Source organism: Nematolebias whitei, chromosome 17 (assembly GCF_014905685.2).
Source record: "Nematolebias whitei isolate Nwh7 chromosome 17, NemWhi1, whole genome shotgun sequence".
NCBI classification, from domain to species: Eukaryota; Metazoa; Chordata; class Actinopteri; order Cyprinodontiformes; family Rivulidae; genus Nematolebias; species Nematolebias whitei.
The window spans coordinates 42,716,942-42,736,600 of record NC_056514.1 but is presented as its reverse complement, the minus strand read 5'-3'; the positions used below and the strand labels follow the sequence as shown (position 1 = coordinate 42,736,600).

The window sequence follows — 19,659 nt, the reverse complement described above, 5'->3', positions numbered from 1 at the left end:
TGTGTGTGTGTGTGTGTGTGTGTGTGTGTGTGTGTGTGTGTGTGTGTGTATAATTTTTTTTGCTGCTTCTGGGAAACAGGAGAGGGAGTGGCACTCACCTGCCATTAACTTCCAACAACTTTATTTCCCAGAAGGCCTTAGTCCTCTGCAGATCTACTGTGAGGCAGAAGGAGTCACTGTGAGTAACATCTGAACTCGGCTGTAGACTATTTTCTGCACACATGAACTCACCTGCTGTCTTGTTCCTTCACAACTAAGCTCATATGTAGTCTAGTTTCTGCATTCCTGAATTCACCTGTAGACTCATTTATGTACAACTGACCTCACCTCTTGACACGTCATAAACCTGAAGACATTTGTAGATTTGTTTCTTCACTCCTGAACTCATATGGACTGTACTTATATAGCACCTTTCTATCTTGTCAAGATACTTAAAGCGCTTTACACTACAATATGTGCCTCATTTACCCATTCATACAGCACTCTACTAGGTCCTACAAAGAATTGAACAAATCATTCTAAAGAGACTAATCAGATCTTTATCAAATTCATACACCAATGGGACACACATCGGAGGCAATGAGGGGTTAAGTGTCTTGCCCAGGGACACTTCAGTATGTGGCTGCTGGTGGAATCAAACCCCCAACTTTCGCATTGAAAGATGACTGCTCTAACCAATCAGCCACAGCCGCCCCATACAATATACGAGGCGGCTGTGGCTGTGACTACATACAGTATATGTACTGTCATTTCTGCACACCTGAAAACAGCTGTAGACTCATAATCCTGAACACACCTCTAGATTGGATCCTTCAAACCTAAATTCACCTTTAATCTTGTTTCTGCACACTTGAACTTGTCTGTAGACATGTGACATAAACCTTAACTCACCTGCAGACTGTTCCTGCACACCTGAACTCACTTGTAAACCCATTCATGTGCACTAGAACTCTTGTAGACAACGTTCCCTCAATTGTTCATGTGTCTGGGCAAACACACAAACTCCTTGATCATACCAAGGACCACTGTGAGCAAAATCAGATGGGCACGCTGTGGCCACACACCAGTATCACACCTGTCCAAAAACGTGGGATCATAGCAAGTTACATGGCTTATCAGAATCAGAATCAGAATAAGCTTTATAATGGTAAATGGACTGTACTTATATAGCGCTTTTCTATCTTATTTCAAGATACTCAAAGTACTTTACACTACAATCTGTGTCCTCATTTACCCATTCATACAGCACTCTACTAGATCTCTACAAAGCTAATTGAGCAAATCGTTCTAATGAGACTAATCAGTGCTTTAGATCACATTTATACACTGATGGGACACACATCAGAGGCTATGAGGGGTTCAAGTGTCTTGCCCAGGGACACTTCGGCATGAGACTGCTGGTGGATTCGAACCCCCAACTCTCGCATTGGAGGACGACTGCTCTAACCACTCAGCCACAGCCGCCCCATATTATCATTGCACCAAAGTAAAGCGAGCTATATATATTCCATATAGTCATCCGAAAGATGGGCAGAGTGTACGTGGCCGAGCGTAGCCCCTTATTCTTTAGATAGAAAAGGTGAAAGACCATGAGGATAGGTTAGTGGTATTGTAAAAAAGATCTTTTCACACCTTGTCTCTGCCAGGACATGATTTAAGACATAAAAAAAATGTACCAGCAAGCACATTTAAAGACACATTACATATGCATTTGATGCCAAGATGGTGAGATTTGTCCATTAAGCACTTACAGAGAGTACCATAGTCCTGATAAGATGTTAATGTGTCAGCCGGTACAGCTCTGATAAACGTTCACAGAAGTTCTTTGGGATGGGGGTTGGATAGAGCAGAGCCTTCTTAGTTTGCACATCCCCAAGAGCAATTTGATAAGTTGGCCTATTCAAGGCCGAATGGGGAGGCCAGATTGAGATAAGTTACAGTTGTTTTTTGTGCAGGAAGACTGTTATTCCCATCATCCTCGAGTTCTGCTGGTACTCTCATTGATCCAAAATGTCCAGATTTGTGGAGTTTCCGCTGGTCCATGCTTATTGACCTCTAAGGTTGACACCAACATGCTGGTGAGTTCCAGAAGCTGCAATTGGCCTGCAAATCTCATAAATCGCTTTCATCTTATAGTTCAGCTCGTAAATCAACTGAGTGAGAGATCGAAGCACAAACTAATCCTTCACATAAGGTCAGCAGCTTTGCCATGGCCGAAACTGCTGCTACCGTCTTCCTTAATAGCCGATAACATAGGTATCCGACGGTGCCCAAAAGCAGAAAACCTGCTATAATAAATCCAATGATGTATAAATCTTTGACATCCTCCTGAGGCAAAACACAGAAAGGCATATAATTTTTTACTCTCCCTATGGATCCATGACATCCCCAGCTGCGTGTCTCTCAGCAGGGCATGAGGGTTCTCCAGCACTTTGTCGCTTGGTTGAATTTTTTTAATCAATTTATGCATTGAAAGTCCAGCTGACTAAATCCATAACAGTAATTTACAATTCGGAAAATGTGTAAATAGAAGCTCCGATACACAGGACAGAGATTTAAAAAAAAAGCAGGAAGAAGGCAGGAAAGGGAAGAAAAGCATCCGTTTTGCTTGAGGGCGAGAGGAAAAAAGATTCAAATTACAGCAGCAATTTCCATTAATTTATTTTTAATATAAGTGATTTGGCCCACTTCAAATAAAAAAGACAATATTGTTGTTCATGAGATGTGTAGTATGTTATATGTTAGAGCCTGCTTTGGTCTGGGTGAGGGTCCAGTTGTGGCCTGGGTGAGGGTCCTGCTCTGGAAGACATGAGAAATAAGCACCTTTCAGACATAAAATTTTGTTCACATTAAAACATTCATATTTTGCACAATGACGTGTGCTGTAGCTTGTAATATGGTGTAAAGTCCTGTAACTTTGTAAAATATCTTAAAGTTTTTTATTAGAATTTCTACTACCCATAAATTATCAAATTGTAACGGCATTTAATGATTAACATCCATAAATAAAAATCTTCATCAATGTCGCTAAAATATGCACAAATCAAACTTAATCTAAAAAAGTTAAATCTGGTCCTCTGGACAGTCAAAAAGCAAAAAGCAAAACAATGTCCAGAGGACCAGATTTAACTTTTTTAGATTTTTCTACCTGGATTATTGGGCATGCATCAGGAAATCAGACTTAAATTTTACCTTATTTTTCATATCTGTCCTTCGCACTTCTCCAACGGTTTTACACTTTGTCCAAGTTAATGACTCCATCTGCTTTTTGCTTTGACTTTATGTGCATCAGCTAGTCCAAATGTGCCACTTCAAGAGGATTTCTGGATGCTGTTTTGATGATTCATTACAGTAAACTACATTCTCTTTTACTACATTCTCTTTCACAATCTGCACTGGAAGCTTGAAATGTAGCATAAATATCCACAATCTGTGAAATCTCCTTTAGCTCCTCACATCTAAATGCTGGAGCCATCATATCTGAGAATGTGCTAATTGACCCTTTTTTCATTCAACCTTTATTTATACAGGTTAATCCCACTGACCCTCGAGGACTCATTTACAAGAGAAATCTAAATTTTAACAAAGAGTGATAACAGTGGAAACGACTACAATAGACAATCATAAAGGATGCACACAAATTTAAAATGTAAAAATTATTATTATTTTTTTACCCTTGTATAAGTTGTTGCTTCATTATGCACTTAAATTCAGCATATTGACAGTTAATGGCCTCCATAGACTGTGGGTGGTGGAAAATAGCACCATACTTCTTTGCCAATGTGGCAGTGTCTGCTGATCCACAGTCAAAACTGATGTCTGAGCTCAATGCTTCAATGTCAAATAAAGCCCACTCCTTTAATTCATCCTTTGGAAAACGAGCATCCGTGAGTTCACAGATTACTAATAAATTAAATAAAGTGAACTAAATAAAGTGAACCAAGATGGCTGCGCTCAGAGCAGTTGCAGCTTCACAGGCTCCCGGTACCATCCCAGTTTTTAGAAGTTTTGATATTGACTCTGTGCCTGACTCCGCGCGATTTATGCGTGTGAACTATAGCCGAACCAAAATGATGAGAATAGGAGCGGATTTGCCACGAAATATAGCAGAAATCAGCAACAAACTCAAAGCTACGCTCGGCAGAATGCAGATCTTAAAGTCATCTACCTGGAAGCTGCAGCAGAGGCGTTCCAGCGGGCAGAAGAGGAAGCGCTGCTCCAGGCTTAAGAGGAGAGAGTGCCGGGCGGGGGTTATGGTGAGGCTACGAGCTAACGCTAAAGCCGGTAAACTCCCCATGCCGTCTCCCTTTCTGTCGAATGTCCGCTCGTTGGACAACAAGATGGATTTACTTCGTCTGAGAGCGGGCGCCTCAGAAGAGATGAAGAAGTGTGCAGTGCTTTGCCTCACGGAAACGTGGATTACAAGCGAAACGCCGGACACAGTCTTCCAGCTGGATGACAGACTTTTTTTTCGAGCGGACCGCTGCAGCGAGCTAACGGGGAAATCACGGGGAGGCGGAGTATGCATTTACGTGAGTAAAAGTTGGTCCACGAACTGTACTGTTGTAAATAGCTCATGCTCAAAGGCTTTGGAGCAAATAACAGTGAAATGTCGGCCACATTATCTACCCCGAGAGTTCACGGTGACTTTCATCTCTGTCGTTTACATTCCTCCGGACGCTAGTGCTAATGAATCACTGCAGGAGCTTCATGATATCATCAGCTCGCTGCAGAGCAAACACCCCGAGGCTCTGTACGTGGTAGCCGGAGACTTTAACCACGTGAATCTAAAGGACTGTCTCCCAAGCTTTTATCAACATGTGACGATTCCGACACGTGGAGACCACACGCTGGACCGTGTTTACACGAACGTAAAAGATGCATACAAAGCCGAACCCCGCCCCCACCTAGGACTGTCAGACCACATCTCAATCTTCCTGGCTCCTGCTTACATGCCCCCGCTGAGACGCTCCAGACCGGTACAAAAGGAAGTTAAATGCTGGATCCAGGACAGTGGCTCCATACTGAGAGATTGTTTTGATCGAACAGACTGGCAGGTTTTCAGAGAAGCTGCTGAAAATGGAGGTTCGCTTGATCTTGACCAATACACATCCTCAGTTCTGGGTTACATTAGTACATGTACTGACACCGTCTCCACTATCAGAAATGTTAAAAGCAACCCAAACAGAAAACCTTGGCTGAATGCAGAGGTGCGTACCCTGCTGGAAGCCAGGAACACTGCCTTCAGGTCTGGAAACTCAAGAGGAGCTGAGTAGGACAAGGAAAGAGCTGGTTGCTGGTATTAAGAGGGCCAAGGGCACATATGCAAAGAGGATTGAGGGTCAATTCATCTCACAAGACCCTCGGAGCATGTGGAGGGACATTAAGTGCATAACAGATTATAAAGGAAGGAGTGAACAATGCCCCAAAGACCCATCTCTGCCTGATGCCCTCAACAAGTTCTATGCACGCTTTGAAGACCTGAACAGACCACCCAGCACCAGACTCACCTCGCCACCGGATGAAGACCATCTCAGCGTGACCTCAGCAGAAGTAAGGAGTACCTTCAGGAGTGTTGAAGGAATGTGCTGATCAGCTCTGTGAGGTGCTGGCAGACATCTTTAACACCTCACTTACCCTGGAGACAGTTCCCACCTGCCTGAAGACTGCCACCATCATCCCAGTCCCAAAAAGCTCTACAGTGACTGGTCTGAATGACTATCGGCCAGTGGCCCTCACCCCGATAGTCGCTAAATGCTTTGAAAAACTGGTCATGACTCACATCAAAACAACCATCAACATCCACTAGGACCCTCATCAGTATGCATACCGTGAGAACTGATCAACAGAGGATGCAATCTCCTCTGTGGTCCACACTGCGCTCAACCACCTGGAGCAGAAAAACTCTTACGTCCATATGCTCTTTGTGGACTTCACATCCGCCTTCAACACCATGATCCCCCAAACCCTGATGGACAAACTATCCACACTAGGACTAAGCCCCTCCATCTGCAACTGGGTACTAGACTTTTTAACAAACAGACCACAGTTAGTGAGGATCCACAACCTCTCCTCCTCCACCATAACCCTCAGCACTGGCTCTCCTCAGGGATGTGTGTTGAGCCCCCTCCTGTTTACTCTGCTCACATATGATTGTGCAGCTACCCATCCAGGCTGTCACATTGTAAAGTCTGCAGATGATACAGCGGTGGTGGGATGCATCACAAACAATGATGAGTCCAGCTACAGGCAAGAGGTGGAACACCTGGAGAGCTGGTGCAGAGAGAATAACCTTCACATCAATGTGAAGAAGACAAAGGAGATGATTGTGGACTTCAGAAGGAACAAAAACACCTACACCCCCCTGAACATAAGAGGATCTGCGGTGGAAGTGGTCTCCAGCTACAAGTACTTGGGTGTACACATGAATGACAACCTCAGCTGGAGCAACAACACCACCAGCCTGATCAAGAAAGCTCATCAGAGACTCTACTTCCTCAGACGATTGAGGCGAGCTGGTCTGGGAAGCTCAGTCCTCACCTCCTTCTACAGGTGTGCAGTGGAGAGCATCCTGTGCTCCAGCATCAACGTGTGGCATGGAGGCTGCACAGTTGCAGAAAGAAAAGCTTTGCAGAGAGTGGTGAAGGCTGCACAGAAATCTGTTGGAATCAGCCTCCCCACCATCACAGACATCTACACCTCCAGATGCAGGAAGAGGGCCACCTGCATCATGAAGGACCCCACTCACCCAGCACACACACTTTTTGCCCCACTCCCCTCAGGAAGGAGGTTAAGGAGCATTAAGTGTAGAACCACTAGACTGAGGAACAGCTTCTACCCTGAGGCTGTTAGACTCATGAATCTCTAACCAGAATAATCACTGTGAAAAACCATATCATGTTGCTGCTGATCTGTTTCATGTTGCTGCTGATCTGTTTCAATGTTGATGTGTTCATGCGTGCACATCTGCTCACAGACTCATGTTCATGTTTGTGCTGATGTTCAATGTTTTATGTTATGAGTGCTTAGTGTATATTTAGTTGATGTTTTTCTTAGTTCATATCTTAGATGTTATTACTGTTTTTCTTATACATTTTATTGTGGGATGTAACTGGGACCCTGTGTACATAATTTTGCTCCACCACATGTACCACATGAGGTGCGAATGACAATAAAGAAACTCTGACTCTGACTCTCTGACTCTGAAATAAAGTAATTTCACCAGAACTGTATTTCTGCCATCAGCTGATGAGGTCCCCATTGTTGCTTTGACAAAGTCACTCCACTGTCTGTCCGTCCATCCATCCATCCATCCATCCATCCATCTTCTTCCGCTTATCTGGGGTCGGGTCGCAGGGGTAGCAGCTTTAGAAGGAAGGCCCAGACTTCCCTCTCCCCAGCCACTTGGGCTAGTTCCTCTGGGGGAATTACAAGGCGTTCCCAGGCCAGCTGAGAAACATAGTCCCTCCAGCATGTTCTGGGTCTTTCCCTGAGTCTCCTCCCAGTGGGATGTGTCTGGAACACCTCACCAGGGAGGCATCCAGAAGGTATTCTAAGCAGATGCCCGAGCCACTTCAATTGGCTCCTTTCGATGTGGAGAAGCAGCGGATATACTCTGAGTCCCTCCCAGATGGCCGAGCTTCTCACCCTATCTCTAAGGGAAAGCCCAGACACCCTGTGGAGAAAACTAATTTTGTCCACTTGTATCCGAGATCTCGTTCTTTCGGTCACAACCCAAAGCTCATGACCATAGATGAGGATAGGAATGTAGCTCGATCGGTAAATTGAAAGCTTTGCCTTTTGGATCAGCTCTCTCTTCATCATGACAGACCGGTACAGCGCCCGTTTCATTGCAGATGCCGCACCTATCCGCCTATCGATCTTTCATTCCATTTTTCCCTCATTCGTGAACAAGACCCCAAGATACTTGAACTCCTCCACTTGAGGCAGGACCTCCTCCTCGATCCAGAGAGGGCACAGTACCTTTTTCTGGCTCAAGACCATGGCCTCAGAATTAGAGGAACTGATCTTCATCCCGGCCGCATCACACTCTGTTGCGAATTGCTCCAGTGAAAGCTGTAATCATGACCTGATGAAGCCAATAGGACCAAATCATCTGCAAAAAGCAGAGAAGCGATCCTAAGGCCACCAAAACGGATCCCCTTAACACCTTGGCTGCGCCTAGAAATTCTGGCCATAAAAGCTATGAACAGAATCAGTGACAAAGGGCAACCTTGTTGGAGTCCAACTCTCAACGGGAAAGAGCCTGACTTACTGCTGGCAATGTGGACCAAGCTCTGATACCGTTCATACAGGAACCTAAAAGCCCTTATCAAAGGGCCTGGTACCTCATACTCTCAGATTACCTCTCACAGGGTTCCCTGAGGGACGTGGTCGAACGCCTTTTCCAAGTCCACAAAGCACATGTAGACCGGTTGGGCAAACTCCCACACACCCTCCAGGACCCTACTGAGAGTGTAGAGCTGGTCCAGTGTTCCACGGCCAGGACGAAAACCACACTGCCCCTCCTGCTATCCAAAGAACACTCTTCTCCAGAACCACTGAATTGACCTTACCAGGGAGGCTTCAGAGTGTGATCCCCCTATAGTCAAAACACACTCTACGGTCCCCCCATTCAAATAGGGGGACCACCACCCTGGTCTTCCAATCCAGGAGTAATGCCCCCGATGTCCACGCAACAATGCAGTCTCATAAGCCAACACAACCCTACAACATCCAGAGCCATAAGGAACTCCAGGCGAATCTCATCCACCCCTGGAGCCCTGCCACAGAGGAGCTTTTTAACCACATAAGTGACCTCAGCACCAGAGATCAGAGAGCCCGACCCAAAGTCCTCAGGCTCCGCTTCCTCAGTGGAAGACGTGCCGTTGGGATTGAGGAGGTCTTGGAAGTACTCTGCCCACTGACCCACGACATCCCGAGTTGAGGTCAGTAGCACATCACCTCCACTATAAACAGTATTGATAGTGTACCGCTCCCCCCCCCACCCCCCCGAGACACAGGATGGTGGACCAGGATTGCCTCGAAGCTGTACAAAAGTCATTTTTCATGGCCTCTACGAACTCCTCCCACACCTGAGTTTTTGCCTCAGCGACCACGCAAGCTGCATGCCACTTGGACTGCTGATACCCATCAGTTGCTTCCAGGGTCCCACAGGCCAAAAAGACCCAATAAGAGTCCTTCTTCAGCCTGACAGCATCCCTCACCACTGGTGTCCACCACCGGGTTTGAGGGGTATCGCCACGACAGGCACTGACAACCTTACGGCCACTGCTCCAATAAGCCACATTGACAATAGAGGTGTGGAAAATGGCCCACTTGGACTCCATGTCCCCCACGTCCCCCTGAATGTGTTTGAAGCTCTCCCGGAGGTGGCGGTTAAAGCTCTGTCTCACAGGAGACTCTGCCTGACATTCCCAGCAGACCCTCACAATATGTTTGGGCCTGCCAGGTCTGCCCAGCATCCTCCCCCACCATCGGAGCAAACTCAACACTAGGTAGTGGTCAGTGGACAGCTCTGCTCCTCTGTTCACCCGAGTGTCCAAGACATGCGACCGCAGATCAGATGAGATGACAACATTGTTGTTCATTGAACCGCAGCCTAGGGTGTCACGGTACCAAGAGCACACATGTGTGTTTTGTATTAGAATTAGAAAAATAAGAAAGAGTTATTCATTTTGTTCTGTTACTTGAAAATTATTATGATTGAAATAATTGTTTGAAAAAAGGGGCAGAAATAATAAGATTTTTTTTTCTTTCTGCTGCCTTTCATTTTAAATCGTTTGTATCTTTCTTTATATTGTTATGGAATTATTTTGTACCTTTTTAAAATGAATAAACTTTATACCATACCACATATGAACACCCTTATTCTTGAACATGGTATTCATTATGAACAATCTATGATGAGCACAGAAGTCCAATAACAGAACACCACTCGGGTTCAGATCAGGGGGGGCATTCCTCCCAACCACACCCCTCCAGGTTTCACTGTCATTGTCCATGTGAGTGTTGAAGTCCCCCAGCAGAACAAGGGAATCCCCAGGAGGCGCACTCTCCTGTACCCCCTCCAAGAACTCCAAAAAGGGTGGGTAATCTGAACTGACATTTGGTGCATAAACACAAACAACAGTCAGAACCCATCCCCCCACATGTAGGTGAAGGGAGACTACCCTCTTGTTCACTGGGCTGAACCCCAATGTACAGGCGCCAAGATGGGGGTCAACAAGTATGCCCACTCCTGCTCGGCGTCTCTCACCAGGGGCAACTCCAGAGCGGAAGAGTGTCCAACCCCTCAAGAAAACTGGTTCCAGAGCCAGAGCCATGCGTCGAGGTGAGTCCAACAATTTCTAGCCGGAATCTCTCAACCTCACACACCAGCTCAGGCTCCTTCCCCACCAGAGAGGTGACATTCCATGTCCCAATAGCCAGCTTCTGTAGCCGAGGATCATACCACCAAGGTCCCCACCCTCGGCCACCACCCATCCTACATTGTACCCGACCCCTTTGGCCCCTCCCGCAGGTGGTGACCCCATGGGAAGGGGGACCCACGTCTCCTCTTCGGGCTGTGCCTTGCCAGGCTCCATGGGTAAAAACCCAGCCACCAGGCACTTGCCAGCATGCCCCACGTCCAGGCACGGATCCATAGTGGGGCCCCAGTGACCCACGTCTGGACCAGGGAACATTGGTTCCATTAATTTTAATCTACAAAAAAATCTTAATAACCCAGTTTCATTGCTTTTTTCTTCTTCAATATCTCTCTAATGAGATGCACACATTCCTTCCCGCTCTTGTTTTTCTCCTGCCTTTTTTTTTCTTGCTCTATGTCTGTGTATCAGAGCAGCTCCTATATTTTACACATCTCCCAAAATGGAAACTACTGTTTTGGATCTGACCAACTGGACTTTTGACGTATATTACAAATTCTTTCAACAAAGCGATAGGGTCCTGGAGAACCCTCATCTGCTCAGACGAGACGTGTAGCTGAATATATCTCTGGGGGATGTGTCTACCTCTGCTATTGACCGAGGATGCTGAAATTGCCAATAATTGGATTTATGATAACAGGTTTCCTGTTTTTGGAATAGTTTAGATTCTGGCTTATCAACATACAAAGAAGACGGCTGCAGCTAATTTGGACCTCGACAAGCTGCTGTCTATGTGAAGGTCTGGTTCATACTGGAGGACTCAAAATCAGCTGATTTACGAGCAAAACCATAAGTGGAAGTGATTTGAATCGCATGCCATCTGCGGCTTTGGGACTCGTCAGCATGAAAACACCATCTTGAACAGGCTCATAAGCATGGACCAGTGGAATGCACCCTAATCTGGCCATTTTGAACCTTGGAAAGTTATAAATACAGACTCAAGGCTGACAGAAAATAGTCTGCCTGAATAAATCAACAATTGTGGTTATTTGAATCTCTCCCCAGCTGGCCTCGGAACAAGTCGACTTGTCATTTTTTCCTGGGAAATGTGTAAACTAAGGAAAAGCTTAGTCTATCACAACCCCCCCCCCCCACTCCCTCCCTCCCCCACCCCCGTGGAGTCTTATTAGAACTGTGTCGGCTGACAATCATCTTATCAGGGTAATGGACTATCTACGGCTTCATGGACTGCCTCGTTTGTAAATGCATATGATAAATGGTAAATCGACTGTACTTATATAGCACATTTCTATCTTATTTCAAGATACTCAAAGCGCTTTACACTACAATCCGTGTCCTCATTTACCCATTCATATAGCACTCTACTAGATCTCTACAAAGCTAATTGAACAAATCATTCTAAAGAGACTAATCAGTGCTTTAGATCACATTCATACATTGATGGGACACACATCAGAGGCTATGAGGGGTTCAGTGTCTTGCCCAGTGACACTTCAGCATGTGACTGTTGGTGGATTCGAACCCCCAACTCTCACAATGGAGGACGACTGCTCTAACCACTCAGCCACAGCCGCCCCATATGAACATGTTCATAAATGTGCTGTAGCTGACAGAGATTTTTTGATGTCTTAAATCTTGCCCTGTAAGGACAAGGTGTGAAAAGATATTTTTTGTTATGCCACTTCCCTCTCATAGGTTTGTCCCTTTTTCCATCTAAAAATATGTATTCTGAATAAGAATAAGAAGGCTGTCACTGCCCATTCATTTTGACATAAGGCTTTAGCGTTTGCGTCTTTTAACTCTGCCTCACTGTTGTTACTTAGCTAACCTAGATAATGTGCCGTAACCTTTCGTTACGCAAGTTATGGCACATATGCAAGTTGCATATGTGCCCTGCCCATACACGCTGTGCACATGTATAACACAGCTTGCAAAATGCAATTGACTTGCATAATGCAAGCACTGTCGATGCTATGATTGGCTTTGGCTGTGTAGCATAAGTGAACCACATTGTATCATGTTTTATGTGCTGCATAGATTTTCTTGTGCGCAGAGAATGTGTCAACAGTGCACGATTGCGCAGGCACACAGCTTAGAGGGAACATTGCTTGTAGACACATGACATAATCCTGAACTTACACATAGTCTTGTTCCTGCACACCTGAACTCAGCTTAAGACATGTTCACATATGACTAAACTCACTTGTGGGATACCGCTTTATCAACAGGATATTGTGATCAGTGAGCTGATGAAGAAGTTGGACATTCTGGGGGATAATGCCGTAAGTGTATGTTGCATTTATCTCATACATGTATGTGTTTGTTACTTGTTCCTCAGAACATGGCAGACTTGTGTGCACTATTGTAGTCTTGTTGCTGAAAATGTTAGTGTTTGTCTTTCTATTGTTTGTGTTGTCTAAAAAAACAATGTGTTGTCTATGGTGCTGTACTGACACAAGGGCCTTTGACACTATTTAGGAAAACTATGTTTATTATAATGGGTGTGACTATTGGCAATAGATCAGAGTTTCTTTATTTGTTAATCGAACTACATGTGGTACATGTGGTGGAATGAAATTGTGTACACAGGGTCCCAGTGACATCCAACAAAAGTACAAAATGTAAATGAAAAACAGTAATAAGATCTAAGATATGATCTAAGAAAAATGTTAACTAAAAATATGCTCAGCACTAGTAGTACAAAAACAATACGCAGAACAGCAGGATGAACATGAGTCTGGGTGAGCAGATGAATATGAATGAACACAGCAGCCCTCCTTGGGCTGCCACCTTACTCTGGTGGAGGGGTTTGAGTGTCCCAATGATCCTAGGAGCTATGCTGTCAGGGGTTTCATGCCCCTAGTAGGGTCACTCAAGGCAGAAAGGTCCTAGGTGAGGGACCAGACAAAGTGCAGCCCAAAGACCCTTTATGATGAGTACAATCAATGGAAACAATATTCCCTCGCCCGGACGTGGGTCACCGGTAGGGGTTTAACAGACTACTCGAGTAATCTACACATAGATTCCTAGGACACCTATCGAGGTTTTTAATTTCATGTTGAGTATTCGTGGTGACGTCATTACACCACCGTTACGTCATCGCGTCACATGTCACGTGATCCGCACCGGGCGAGGGTTACAAAATGGATTCCTCCAAGCAGACAGATGGAGCGGAGCAGGTCCAGTCTTGACAAACAGGTAGAAATGCATCAAGTCTGGAAATATTTCACTAAAGATGAATCTTCTGGTTCAACTATAAGGAAACAGAAAATGAATAAACTTCCTGACTGTTTGGAGCTCGTTGCGAACCGGTGTTGAACCATATTTTGTGCCCGTAGGGGGCGGTGTTGCATGCACTGTTGCAGGTCACAGAATATGGTGTAACACCGGGTCCAATCGAACGAACCAGAACCAGCTTTCTCTGACCTTGTTTCACAAACAAAAATCAAAAAATATTTATCTCTAAACCTATTAAAAAAATCTATAAACATATAATTCTCTAAAACTAAACTTAATGCGCACCACAGCTGGTGGTGGTGTGGGGTGGTCGAGCCCCCACTGTTTTTAGTTTTGTTTTTGACATGCTGCACGTTTCTTTAAGTTTGCAGCTTAATAATAAAAACTAATAGTTTAGTTTTTCCTATGACTTATTTGCTGTATGATAAATGGTAGGAGCATAATATATGCTCCCAATTTTTTGTTGGTCTTTTTTGGTAAATAATGACCTTTTTTGTGGTTTTATTTATTTATTTATTTATTTTTGTATCTTTAGATCCTATGATGTCATCAATTACACAAGTTCTACTCGAGTTTTACTATGTTAATGTCGAGTTTTAAAAGTATATAGTCGTTCAACCCCTAGTCGCCGGGGCACCACTATGGAGCTGGGCCTGAAGGTGGGGCATGCTGTCGAAAGCCTGGTGGCCAGGCTTTTACCCATGGAGCCCAGCTGGGCATAGCCCGAAGAGGAGATGTTGGTCCCCTTTCCCATGGGCTCACCACCTGTTGGAGGGGCCAAAGGGGTCAGGTACAATGTGGGATGGGTGGTGGCCGAGGGCGGGAACCCTGGCGGTCTGATCCTCGGCTACAGAAGCTGGCTATTGGGACGTAGAATGTCACCTCCCTGCTGGGGAAGGAGCCTGAGCTGGTGTGTGAGGTTGAGAGGTTCTGGCTAGCAATAGTCGGACTCACCTCAGTGCATGGCTCTGGCTCTGGAACTAGTTTTCTTGAGAGGGGTTGGACACACTTCCATTTTGGAGTTGCCCCTGGTGAGAGACGCCGAACAGGATAGGCATACTTGTTGCCCCCATCTTGGTGCTTGTATGTTGGGGTTCACCCCGGTGAATGAGGGGGTAGCCTCCCTCTGCCTATGTATAGTTGAGGGAGGCTTTCAGGTATTTATGCGCCAAACACCAGCTCAGATTCCCCACCCGTTTTGGAGTCCTTGGAGGGGGTACTTTAGAGTGCGCCTCCTGGGGACTCCCTTGTTCTTCAGGAGGACTTCAATGCTCACGTGGGCAATGACAGTGAGACTTGGAGGGGTGTGGTTGGGAAGAATGGCCACCCTGATCTGAACCCGAGTGGTGTTCTGTTATTGGGCTTCTGTGCTTGTCGTGGATTGTCCATAACGAACACCATGTTCAAGCATAAGGGTGTTCATATGTGCTTTTAGCAGCAGGGCACCCTAGGCCGCAGTTCGTTGATCGACTTTGTTGTCATCTCATCTGATCTGCTGCCACATGTCTTGGACACTCAATTCAATTCAATTAAGTTTATTTATATAGCACCAAATCACAACAAAGTTGTCTCAGGGCACTTTACAGGAACATTCACATACATAAAAGCCAATTAGTAAATTTCTCTATCTAAGGAATCCAGCAGACAAGTTGAATCTTGGCTTTGTTGCAGTCTCCCATCCTGAGCAAGCACAGTGGCAACAGTGGAAAGGAAAAACTCCCTTTTAAAAGGAAGAAACCTCCAGCAGAACCAGGCTCAGGACAAGCGGCCAACTGCTTTGACCGGCTGGTTGAAAGGACAGGAAGGAGAGACAGACGAACATAGAATGGTAGGTCCAGGTGTATCTGAAAGACAAAAAAAAACATGTTAAGGATAGGAAAAAATTACAAATACAAAACAGGTTGAGCAGAGTAAGTAAAGACAGTAGTAGAGTGACAATTGTGGTCAGTTTGTCCTCCAGCAGTATAAGCCTATAGCAGCATAACTAAGGGACAGCTCAGGAAAACCAAGCCGACTTTAACTATAGGATTTAGCAAAAAGGAAAGTCTTAAGCCTAGTTTTAAAACTGGATAATGTGTCAGCCTCACGGACAGAGATTGGAAGTTGGTTCCACAAGAGAGGAGCCGATAACTGAAAGATCTGCCTCCCATTCTGTTTTTGTAAATTCTAGGAACCACAAGTAAACCTGCAGTCTGAGAGCGAAGTGCTCTGTTAGGAAAATATTGAACAATAAGATCTGTAATATAAGATGGAACCAGGTTGTTGAGAGCTTTGTAGGTTAAAAGTAAGATTTTGAATTCTAATCTGGACTTCACAGGGAGCCAATGGAGAGAAACTAAAACTGGAGAAATATGATCTCTCCTACTAACTCTGGTTAAGACTCTAGCAGTAGCATTTTGGATCAACTTAAGACATTTTAAAGAAGTATTTGGACATCCAGATAATAAACCATTGCAATAGTCCAGTCTAGACGTGACAAATGCATGGAATAGTTTTTCTGCATAATTTTTAGATAAGATGTTTCTAATTTTAGTGATATTACGCAGGTGGAAGAAGGCAGTTCTAGTAACATTTTTAATGTGGGGGATAAAAGACATGTCCTGCTCAAAAATAACACCAAGATTTTTAACATTAGAGCAGGAGGACAGATTAATGCCATCTAAGGAGAGAGAAAGACTGAAAAAAATAATTCCTAAGGTGCTCACGCCCAAAAACCAAACCTCAGTTTTGTCTGTGTTCAACAGGAGAAAATTAAGGGTCATCCAGGTTTTTATGTCTTTAAGACATGCTTGTAGTCTAAGTAGCTGATTGGATTCATTGGGTTTAATGGACAAATATAATTGTGTGTCATTAGCATAACAATGGAAATTTATCCCATGCCGTTTAATAATATTACCTAATGGAAGCATCTATAAAGTAAAGAGTATTGGCCCAAGCACTGAGCACTGAGGAACTCCATGACTAACTTTGGTGTATGAAGAAGATTTATTATTTACATTTACAAACTGGAATCTATCAGATAGATATGATTTAAACCATTTTAGAGCTGTTCCTGTAATCCCAATATCATATTCAAGCCTCTGTAGTAAAATATTGTGATCAACTGTATCAAATGCAGCACTGAGGTCTAACAGGACCAGTATAGACACAAGTCCATTGTCTGAGGCCATGAGAACATCATTAGTTACTTTTACTAGTGCTGTTTCTGTGCTATGATAAGCTCTAAACCCTGACTGAAACTCTTCAAAACAGATAATTTCTTTGTAAATGTTCACGCAACTGACCTGCAACTACTGTCTCTAGAATTTTTTAGATGAAAGTTAGATTAGATATAGGTCTATTGTTGGCCAGAATTTCTGAATCATGATCAGACTTCTTAAGTAAAGGTTTAATTACAGCAACCTTAAAGCGCTGTGGTACATAACCATCCATTAAAGACAAATTAAGTAGATCCAAAATGTGGACATTAATTAGGGGAAATACCTCTTTAAACAGTCTGGTTGGGATGGGATCTAGCAGGCATGTGGATGGTTTGGATGACGTTATTATTTTTGACAATTCAGAGAGCTCAACAGGACAAAAACTGTCCAAACATAAATCAGGCTCTAGTGAAATTTTTAAAGTTGCCTCATTTGACAGGGGACTAGAGATAGTAGAAAGAAGGATGGTTTGAATTTTCTCTCTAATTGAAATAATTTTATTTATAAAGAATCTCATGAAGTCATCACTACTTATAGTTGTAGGGATACATGGTTCAACAGAAATGGGACTTTTAATTAGTCTAGCAATAGTACTAAACAAAAACCTAGGGTTATTTTTATTATCCTCTATTAAAGATGAGTAATATAAAGTTCTAGCGTTACGGAGAGCTTTTTTATATGTTAGCAGAATATCTTTCCAAGTTAAATAAAATTCTTCAACATTAGTAGAGCGCCATTTTCTCTCCTGGTTTCTAGATGCCTGCTTCAAAGTACGTAACTCAGAATTGAACCAAGGAGCCAGTTTCCTCTGATTGATTACTTTCTTTTTAAGTGGAGCAATTTTATCTAGTGAACTTCACATTGAAGTTGTAAGATGATCAACTAGATGATCTAAGTCACTGTTCTCTGATGCATTACTCTGCAAGACAGAGGAAAACATTGATGGAAGAGATTGTTTAAATTTGGTTACATCATTTTCTGATAAGCACCTGCTGAGATGAAATGTACTCTCAGTGACTGTGTAGTCATTTAATGTAAACTCAAAGGTTATTAAAAAATGGTCGGACAGAATAGGATTTTGAGGAACTATTACCAAGTCCTTAATCTCTATACCATAGGTCAGAACTAAATCAAAAGTGTGATGATAAGAATGAGTAGATGTGCTGACGTTTTGGGTAAAACCAAATGAGTCTATTAAATTATTAAAGGCTATGCTTAAGCTATCACTTTCAACATCCACATGAATATTGAAATCATCCATTATGATGATTTTATCAGTATTTAATAATAAGTCAGTTAACCCTAACCCAGCACAGAAGATCAACATCATCAGGCCAGGACTCTGCAGTCTACACTCATCTCCAGGCCAGTGGTCACTCATTCAGGGATGAAGATGTTCACATCCTTGATTGAGAGGAACGATGGTTTGAGATAGGAGTAAAGGAGGCCATTTTTGTGAAAATAAATCATCCATCATTAAATGGGTGGAGGCCATCGTGTTCAACTGTCTCCCTCTTACAACGCTGTTATTGCTAGTATCACTCAGCCCACTGTGAATAGTAAACAGCCATCAGGGTGCTAATGATCCATCGTTAGGCTGATGGTCCTTCTTGACCATGTGAGCAGCTGGTTTAGGTTGTCAGCAGCAAACTGGTTGATCCACTTTGAGAAGGTGCTATTTATAAGACTGGGTTGAATACAGCACCTCAGACTTGTCTTTCGAAAGAAAGACAAAATATTTCTACAATTTTTTTTTGTTTTGCTTTGTTTTGTTTTTTGAATGGGGCAGCACGGTGGCGCAACTGGTAGAGCTGCTGCCTCTCAACGAGCAGGTCCTTGGTTCAAACCACGGTCCAGGGGCCTTTCTGGGTGGAGTTTGCATGTTCTCTCCGTGCATACGTGGGTTTTCTCCGGGTGCTCCGGTTTCCTCCCACAGACCAAAAACATGCATGTTAGGCTGATTGGTAACTCTAAAATTGTCCCTAGGTGTGAATAAGAGAGTGAATGGTTGTTTGTCTCCATGTGGCCCTGTGATGGACTTGCGACCCGTCCAGGGTGTACCCCGCCCCTCGCACAGTGATTGCTGGACATGGGCACCAGCGACCCCCGTGACCCAAAATGAAATAAGCGGGTAAAGCTAATGGATGGATGGATGTTTTTTTGAATGTCCAGAGGATCAGATTTAACATTTTTAGATTCTTGAGGTATGTCGAGGATTGGCCAAGAATAACAACTATGAGAATCCAAGATTCCTGAAATGATGACAAAGTTTATTCAGCTTGTTTCATCTGGTTATCAGTTGGAAATTCCTCAGGGAGGGGGTGGTGAGCGTCAGATCACATGTTCTCCAGGCAAATTCAGATAAGATGGCCTTCAAGGACAGCCAAGGGAGCCAAATTCAGATAAACACACTGTTGTTTTGGGGACAGGCAGAACTTAATGACATCTACCTTGAGTCTGTGTAGGTCCACTCAGTTCCAAAATGTCCAAATTACATGGCCACACTGATGGAACATGACTGAGTAAAATCCCCAAGATCTGATCCATTCTGCCCAAAGCATTTGAGTCTGGGTACTCAAGACATGAACCAAGCTCTCTTAAAGGCAAGCAGTGTGATCGGGTCCAAAATTTGCTGCAGATGACTTCCTTGATTGTAGATAAATCCAGCAACTAGACGAATCCAAAAAGCAGGAACCAGTTATCGTGAATCCAATTAAATATGGGTCCTTAAAATCCACAAATGGCAGCAGAGATAGACACATCTTCACGTCTTCCAAGTAGATGAGATATCCAGCTGTGTGCATGCCAACAGG

General features: G+C 44.0%; 1 protein-coding gene across 1 annotated transcript in view; it reads left to right on the top strand.

The window, feature by feature from the left end:
• Positions 1 to 19,659, top strand: part of LOC119423588 (janus kinase and microtubule-interacting protein 3-like) — a 185,403-nt gene that overhangs the window by 49,047 nt on the left and 116,697 nt on the right. The window contains exons 8-9 of the mRNA XM_037690987.1: positions 80 to 178; positions 12,638 to 12,697. Coding sequence (XP_037546915.1) covers positions 80 to 178; positions 12,638 to 12,697 — 159 coding nt within the window. The remainder of the gene's footprint in view (positions 1 to 79; positions 179 to 12,637; positions 12,698 to 19,659) is intronic.